This window comes from Rutidosis leptorrhynchoides, chromosome 11 (genome assembly GCF_046630445.1).
Source record: "Rutidosis leptorrhynchoides isolate AG116_Rl617_1_P2 chromosome 11, CSIRO_AGI_Rlap_v1, whole genome shotgun sequence".
Taxonomy (NCBI): Eukaryota; Viridiplantae; Streptophyta; class Magnoliopsida; order Asterales; family Asteraceae; genus Rutidosis; species Rutidosis leptorrhynchoides.
The window spans coordinates 197,675,211-197,683,764 of NC_092343.1; the positions used below are offsets into that span (position 1 = coordinate 197,675,211).

The 8,554-nt window shown below is 35.8% G+C and overlaps 1 protein-coding gene across 1 annotated transcript; it reads right to left on the bottom strand.

Moving 5' to 3' along the window:
* Positions 1 to 7,228: 7,228 nt before the first annotated feature.
* Positions 7,229 to 7,947, bottom strand: LOC139877014 (zinc finger A20 and AN1 domain-containing stress-associated protein 5-like). Its single transcript, XM_071864421.1, has one exon. It carries the CDS (start codon positions 7,848 to 7,850, stop codon positions 7,368 to 7,370), a length of 483 nt encoding a protein of 160 aa, XP_071720522.1. The 5' UTR covers positions 7,851 to 7,947; the 3' UTR covers positions 7,229 to 7,367.
* Between the last annotated feature and the right edge of the window lie 607 nt (positions 7,948 to 8,554).

The following is an 8,554-nucleotide window of genomic DNA, read 5'->3' on the forward strand; positions in this document are numbered from 1 at the left end:
AGGCCGTATGGCAGGCCGTATGGCTTGCTTGGTCAGGCTTGATTCACTGGATCGTAACTTGATTTCTTGTCTTTCACCGTTTTTGCTCTAGAATCTTCGTTTTAGCTCCGTTTTACTTGATTCTTTTTTCATCGCCTTTGTAATTACTTAATCTACAAAATTAACTGAAAAAAACGATAATTTTGCTGACAAAGTTTTAATCTTTATTGTTTTAGGGCCTGATTTAGGGGGTAAAAACGTGACTTTTTGCCCGATATCAGCCACCAATAAGTGCCACCGAATTGTGAGCACTAAGAAATGTCACTGACTCGTAAATCACTTCTCCGACTTATGGAATCACCGACTTGTGAATCAACATCTAGTGTCACTGACTCGTGAACACTATGAAGTGTCACCGACTTGTGAATCACTTCCCCGACTTATGGCATCACCGACTTGTGACTCACCAACCAACTACTAAGGGGGGTCACCGCCTCGTGAACCACCATGAGGTGTCACCGACTTGTGAGTCACCTAACGAAATACTAAAGGGGTCACCGCCTCATGAACCACCATGAGGTGTCACCGACTTGTGAATCACCTAATGAGACACTACCGACCCGTAGTTCTCTTCACCCCTAACCTCAATAAGTCACCATCTTGTGACATAACGCCCAATACTCACGATGTGGCACCTAAGGCCCACATCGCGTACGAGTAAATAAACCACATACATACATGTATAAATATTCCACTCACCTCGATTACAAGAAAGGCAACTCCCGCTTGAGCTCCTAATCGTCCGAATGTGAATCACCTAGATAATTCACAAACAAATAAGCCAAACACTCTAGCTTATGCCCAAACTACCATAAGTGCAAATTTCGACCCGTTTGCACATACTTCCCTTTGACTAAGTCAAATCTCGCCCAAATCACTCATAATCACAAATAACTAGCGATTATGTTCAAACACCATATTTTACTCAAATCTTAAGTGTTAAACACTTATCTTACCCAAATTAACACCAAACCCTAATTTTGACCCATTTCAAAATTAGTCAACCAAAATACACCCAAGTGTGTTTCAACACATCCAAAATCACTAAACCTAGTGATTAACCCATTTTGGAAGTCTTGAACTTGACTAAAACATCAACCAACCCAAAATCCACCAACGATACTATAAAACTCGATTACTAGCATCACTAAACTCACTTCATGAGTTTAAATGGGTTTATCAACAATTTAAGCTCAAACCCTAACTTTGAATATCAAATCAAACAATGAAATTCGGAGTTAGAACTTACCACAACAACCAAAATGTAGCTAGAAGCGAGATGAACAACTTTAAAACCCGAGCTTTGGTGAGAATCCAACTCCTTCTTCTCCAAATCAAGCTCTTTCTCTCTAAACTCTTTCTCTCTCTCTAGAATTGGATGGGAGTGTTTGTGTGGATGAACTGTGATCCACAAATGGGATCTAGATCAGTTTTGAGGGCTCCAAACCGACACTCAAGTGAATTTACCAAAATACCCCTTTTTAAAACCAAATAAAACAGCCGGCCCATCAGTACATCTGGACGGCGTCCCAAGTATTGGACGGCGTCCAATGCTTCACTGCTGGACGGCGTCCCGAATCTTGGACGGCGTCCCACTTAGCTGAAAATGAAAACAGGGTCTTACATGTTGGCATTGAAGACTTGGACATCCCATAGCCAACATTTTAAAGTTTATTAGAAATAATGTTTCTATTTCTCATAATTCTACCAATAAAAACTCGTCTACTTTATGTCAATCTTGTGTTTTTAGTAAACATATTAGATTAAAATTTAATAATTCTACCACTACTACATCATCACCCTTTGATATTGTGCATAGCGACTTCTGGACCTCACCGGTTGTTAGTTCCGCTGGCCATAAATATTGCATATTGTTCCTTGACGACTATTCTAACTTTCTTTGGACATTTCCCTTGGGTCAAAAGTCACAAGTCTTTGATACTTTCTTAACTCTTAACAATTACATTCATACAAAATTCTCCAAAAATATAAAAACTTTTTAATTCGATAATGGTAAAGAATACAAATACTCTTCATTCCACAATTTTTGTCAAAAACATGGCATGTTATTTCATTTTTTATGTCCATACACCTCACCCCAAAATGGAAAATCCGAATGTAAAATTCGTGCCATAAATAATATTATTCGAACCTTACTTGCCCACTCTTCCATTCCTTCCCATTTTTGGCATCATGCTTTAGCTATGGCAACATACTTACTAAATATCCTAACTTCTAAGCTTCTTAACTCTAAAGACTCCAACTCGCATTCTATTTAATCGTGTTACACAATATAATCACCTTCGTACTTTTGTTTTCCTATGTTATCTATTCTTACCATCAACCAAAATAAATAAATTACAACCCCGTTCTATACCTTGCGTTTTTCTTTGGTGTTCTAGCTCTCATCGAGGTTACAAGTGCTATGATCTTAAAACGAAAAAGATAATTATCTTCGTCATTTTATGTTTGATGAAAAGAATGGCCCTTTTGCATCTACCAACAATATTTCGGATGATTCCTATCAATTCCTTCATCACCAACTTCGTCCAGAACTATTACAACCACCTGTACCATCTACAGTCCAGTGCAACAGTAATCAGGCCCAACAGTCTACTACAACCCACACCACATCCTCCTCAGAAAATAATGATTCTGCCACGGCTCAATCCACTTATTCTCATTTGATTTCATCAGCCAACTACGAGTCTACAAATTCACATACTGGACCACCGAGTCCCACGGCCCAAAAGTCAGCTATTTCCTCTTCTAATCCAATGGCCCAAACCTTACAAATTTCCTCTTCTGTTACTACTACATCACACGATAATACTCCACCTTCAATTCCTACACCTCATGTTCACATTAGAACTATTCACACTAGAAGCATGTCAAACATCTATAAACCAAAAACACAATTTAATCTTAATGTTAATACCACCAATCTCTCTCCCATTTCTAAAACACCAAACGAAGCCCTCCAAGAACAAAACTGGAAGCTTGCCATGATCGATGAATTCAACGCGCTTATTGGTAATAAGACTTGGGATCTCATACCTCGTGACCCTAACATGCATGTGATACGTTTTGGATATTTAAGCATAAATTTAATTCTGATGGTTTTTTTAGCGTTATAAAGCTAGTTTGGTAGGTAACGGCAGGAGACAACAAGTGGGAATTGATTGCAGCGAGAAACTTAGCCCGGTTGTAAAACCGGCGACTATTCGAATGGTTCTAACTCTAGCACTTGCACACGATTGGTTGATACATGATTTAGACGTTAAGATGCATTTTTACATGGCAACTTACAAGAAACAGTCTACAAGTATCAACCTATGGAATTCTGGGACCCTACCTATCCCGACTACAAATGTCGTCTCAACAAATCTTTATATGGCCCAAAACAAGAACCATGGGCTTGGTACCAACGATTTGCAACATTTGTGTCCACAATTGGTTTTAAACACAACCTTTGTGATAACTCTTTATTTGTGTACAAGAAAGGCAAAGATGTTGCATATATACTTCTCTATGTCGATGATATAATTCTTATGTCATCTTCACAGGTTCTCCGAAATAATATCATGCATCATTTAGCTAGTGAATTTGCAATGAAGGATCTCGGGACACTCAGTTATTTCTTGGGAATATCCGTATATCGAACACGGTCAGGTCTTTTCTTAAATCAAACCAAGTATGCAAATGAAATATTGGAACGTCCAGGTTTGAGTGAGTGTCGACCATCTGCTACTTCAGTCGATACAAAAGCTAAAATCAGTCAAGAGGAAGGGAATGCATACTCTAATCCTTCATTTTTTCGAAGTTTGGCCGACGCATTACAATACCTAACGTTCACGAGGCATAATAATTCCTACTCAGTACAACAAATCTGCCACAATATTCACTCACCTAAAGAGGCTCACATGGCCGCCCTAAAGTGCATACTGAGATATATTAAAGGCACGATTAACTTGGGTCTCCACATGAAAAAAAAAAACATCTATTAACTATCTTCTATCTTATACCGATGCAGATTGGGCGGGATACCATGACACACGAAGATCCATTTCCGGTTATTGTTTATATCTAGGAGACAACTTAATATCGTGATCCTCAAAATGTCAACCTGCCATTTCACGTTCAAGCAACGAGGCCGAATATAGAGGACTAGCTAACGTCGTATCAGAATAATGTTGGTTACAAAATTATTTATAAGAGTTACATCATCCAGTTAATAATCCACGGTAGTGTATTGTAACAACGTAAGTACCATCTATCTTTCCAGTAATCCGTCTAGCATCAACGAACAAAGCACATTGAGCTACACATACACTTTGTTCGGGAAAAAGTTGTGCGGGGTCAAGTCCGCATTCTCCACGTTCCCTCACGCTATTAAATTGCGGATATTTTCACTAAAGGACTCCGAGAATTCTATTTGATGATTTTCGCTCCAGTCTCAACGTCCGTCAACATCCCAATTCGACTGCGGGACCCTATTAGACGTAGTCTATATGATATGTAATATTGTGCATATCTCTTAATTATGTGTAGAGATATGATTTGTAAATGACAGAATAAGTAATAGTCAGCAAGGGATAATCTTTTCCTAAATTATCTCATATATGGTGTATAAATGTACGTAATTAGGGATAATCTTTTCCTAAATTATCTCATATATGGTGTATAAATGTACGTAATCGTGGAGAACAATAGATAGATCAAATTACCAATTTACATTTATCATATTTGTAGTCTTAAACGCTATCTCATTGTTTGTATCCACCACTACTTTGTTGTTGTTTCGATACATTCTAAGGTCACTGCTCGTTACCGTGTTGAGGACTTTCAATACCGGTTACCAAAGAGATTAATAAATGGTCTTGTGATGTTATTTTTATCCGTAACATTCTTGATGTTATCCTTAAGTGTGGCATTGTATGTTATGTTCCGCTAGGAAAGGGTACGGATCATATATCACGTAGCTATATTAACGAAGGGGCCAATTGCTTCCTCCGTAGCATTACAGTTTCCGTTGCTTTTTGAGCTCATTTCTTCAACATATGGCAATGAAATCTTTGCTAAAAAAATGAGCGAACACATTAACTCCAGAAGATTACAAGCATGAAGATTACAAGCATGTTTCTATCTACTTTTCAAGAAAGCATCTTTTGTATGCCATGTCATTCTACAAATTGAATTATAATTTATGACTTAAGATTTTTTTTGAAGTAGTTTTTTTCCTATCATCTTTATAGTTCTAGTATTTACAATTACAAAAAATAAAAAAATAAAAAAAAAATTTCAAAGCAACTTTTTTTTTTTTTTTTTGGTAAGCGAGGAAACCTTCCTATGAACGAACACATTGGCTCCCCCATAGAAGGTAAAACATCGGGTAATCAAGCCCCCGGAGCGCGAGACCTGGTACCGGATGAATTGCGCATTGTGCGTACCCTCTAGTCACACTCACTTTTTGAACAATTTGGCATAGCCAGGAATTGAACCCGGATGGTGTGCTTCATTGGGCAACTCGATGACCACTCAGGCAAGCCTGCGTGGTTATTCAGAACTACTATAGCAAGGTTGGTTTTGTCCATGTCACCAGAAACCGTCTTTCTTAAGGCCGATTTTGCCTATGTGGCAGTTCACTGGTTACCCTGGACTGAAAGTGCTGACTGTATAGAAACCGGCCTTCCCAAAGCCGATTTTTTACTATTTCTGAAACCGGCATTGGGAAGACCGGTTTTCAATTACTTATAGCTCCAACGTTATTGACTGAAATCGTATGTTGATATGATCATCTTTCAATGTTATTTATAGTACAATTATCTTAAATTTAATAAACATATCATAAATAACACAACTACATTTCAAATACATCAAATTGAGGTTTATATATCAACAAAATCAACACTTTTAAACTTCAAAAACACCAAACTCACAACATTGGATGTATAGATTTCGTCCATTTATGGTTCATTTGTTTGGGGTGACATTATTACATATCAAAATGATTGACTTATTGGTGATAGCACAACATTAAGAACGAGTTTTCCGTTGTATAATAAATTTAACTCCCTTCGTCCCAATTAATAGTCCAGACAAAAGGTACACAGTTTAATATATGTCATTATCACATTATACTTTTTAGTCATTTTACAGTTTTATCTTTATTTTTCCCTACATTTTTATTTTACATAAATAAGGTAAAGTTATATTAAACTTTACCTACTAGAGGGTCAATTTCACCCTTTTTTTATAGTAAACTTTACCTTATTATTTTTATATATTTATGGATAGAAGTAAATTAATAATTTGAAAAATCTTAAAATAAAAAATTACTATTAAGTTAAAAAAAATTACTAGTAAGTTAAGACGGATGGAGTAGTCATTATCATTGGCGAATCTATTAAGAAGTCAATGAGATCATATGACACCACTAGTTTAAAAAAATTTAGTAGAAAATACCACTCAAATTGTATGGAACACCACTAAATACAACTTAAGGATCTCATATATTTTTTAAATTTATAGTTTTTTTTGTAAATTATATAGAAAACCACTATATTTAACTACTCGGATCCCATATATTTTACGAATTTTTAATTTTGTTAAAGTAAACTACCACTAAAACAAATATAATTAGTACTGTATTAAAAAAAATTCAGAACCTAATTAAGTTATAATCTGAAACCGCCACTTTACTCACAAAGTTTTATCAAAAAGTTTTATCACAAAGTTTTACAAAGTACTACAGTCACGCTGTTCTAACCTGTAAATTATAAAAATAAAAAATAAAAAATAAAAAAGAAAAAAGAAAATTAAAGACAAAAGATGAGTCAGAGTACAGGTACAATCTAGTCCCCACCAAAAACAAGGACACCCTACCGTGAGCTGAATTATAAAACCTGTGTGCTAACCAGGGTCCGTTTCAAAGTGCTAACCTACCTACACCCCTATGAACCTAGTCTCACAAACTTCCAGACACCAAACCTTAACCACGATCTCAATGAAAAACATTTTCAATCTTAAAATTAAAAATAACTAAATTAGAGTAAAGAATAATTCATTTCTTTAATAATTACGGAGCATAAACTAAACTAATTATTAATTATATTAAATTTATAATATTAAATATAAATAAAAATAAAATTGATAATAACAGAGTAATAACAATTATAAACAACCAGAATAATTCAAACGGAGTAATTTAATTCAATTCAATAAAAATTTCTACAAACTTCTTCATCAGAAAACCCAAATTTCGCATCATATTATATAGATATAAAATATAAAATATAATCGAACAACTTTTTAATTTTAATTTTAATTTAAATCCTAACTATTTTTGCCGCTTTAACAACCGGATTCTCCCTTGCAATCACTTCACGGCCAGCAGATTTATAATCATAGCTACAATCATGACGATCGGAGTACCGATGTTCAGCGCAAAACAAATCACCGCACCGGCACCGGAATCCGGTCAACCCTACACGTTTCCGGCAACCAGAGCACCGACTAACAACCTTCGATTTCGCCGTCGTCAATTCTTCATCAACCGTCACAACCGTCCGATCTACAATCAGATCAACGGTTACGTCCGGCGTTGACCTCGTCGGAGACCTCAACGATCCAGATCTACGCGTATGTTGCGATGACGTCATTGAGCTCGACGTTGTAGTTGCGTTAAAGCATTTTTGACACATATTATTCGTTGATGGATTACCTACAACGCCGCAGTTGTTGATGCAGAGCGTTATGATTTCCGGTACGGTTTTGAATTCCGTTTCTTCCTTTTCTGTTCGTTGCGCCATCTGTAAATGAAAAAAATTCGAAAATATGAAAATTCAAGTGAAATTGAATGATAAAAGAGGTTTCCGGTGACTGATTGTGATTTTCCGGCGACTGATTGTGATTATGATTTTAGTTCGGTATGAAGAAAGAAATGGAAGGAAGGGAGAGGCTTATTAAGGGAAGGGGTGTCGCAGGGGACGCGTTCATATCATCATCATGCAAATTGTGAAGTGAAATGACTATTCTGTCCTCTTGAACTATTTTATTAATTTATTTTTTTATATTGAATTTAGAAATGTGGGGTTATAGGCTTATATAGGTAGGATTAGTACGTCTGACGTGTTTATTTGTTTATTTTATTTTTGTAGAAATGTTGGGTTATCGGTGGATTATTACGTATGACGTGTTTATTACTCTCGGTGAATTAAATCACGAAAAGATTGAAGCTTTATTACAACTTTGTAATTAAAGAAAAATAATCTAAGTTTACTAAAATATTTAAAACATATAAATATTTGATTTGATTTTTATTGTTAATTAATGGAGTGTCAAAGGTATGAACTTTGACCAGAATGGTGCAAAAACGTCAAAGAGTTGCACACTTGCTGCTTAAATGCATCAAGGAATAGAACCTTGATAATCACCATGCGTTTATGGTTCTATCGGAACACAAATTCGACTTTTTCGAGTCTGACACCTGAGACTTCTGAAAAATTTATATTCA

Bases quoted from the DNA above. Each gene is read 5' to 3' on its own strand.
- LOC139877014 (XM_071864421.1), bottom strand. From the start codon at position 7,850: ATGGCGCAACGAACAGAAAAGGAAGAAACGGAATTCAAAACCGTACCG.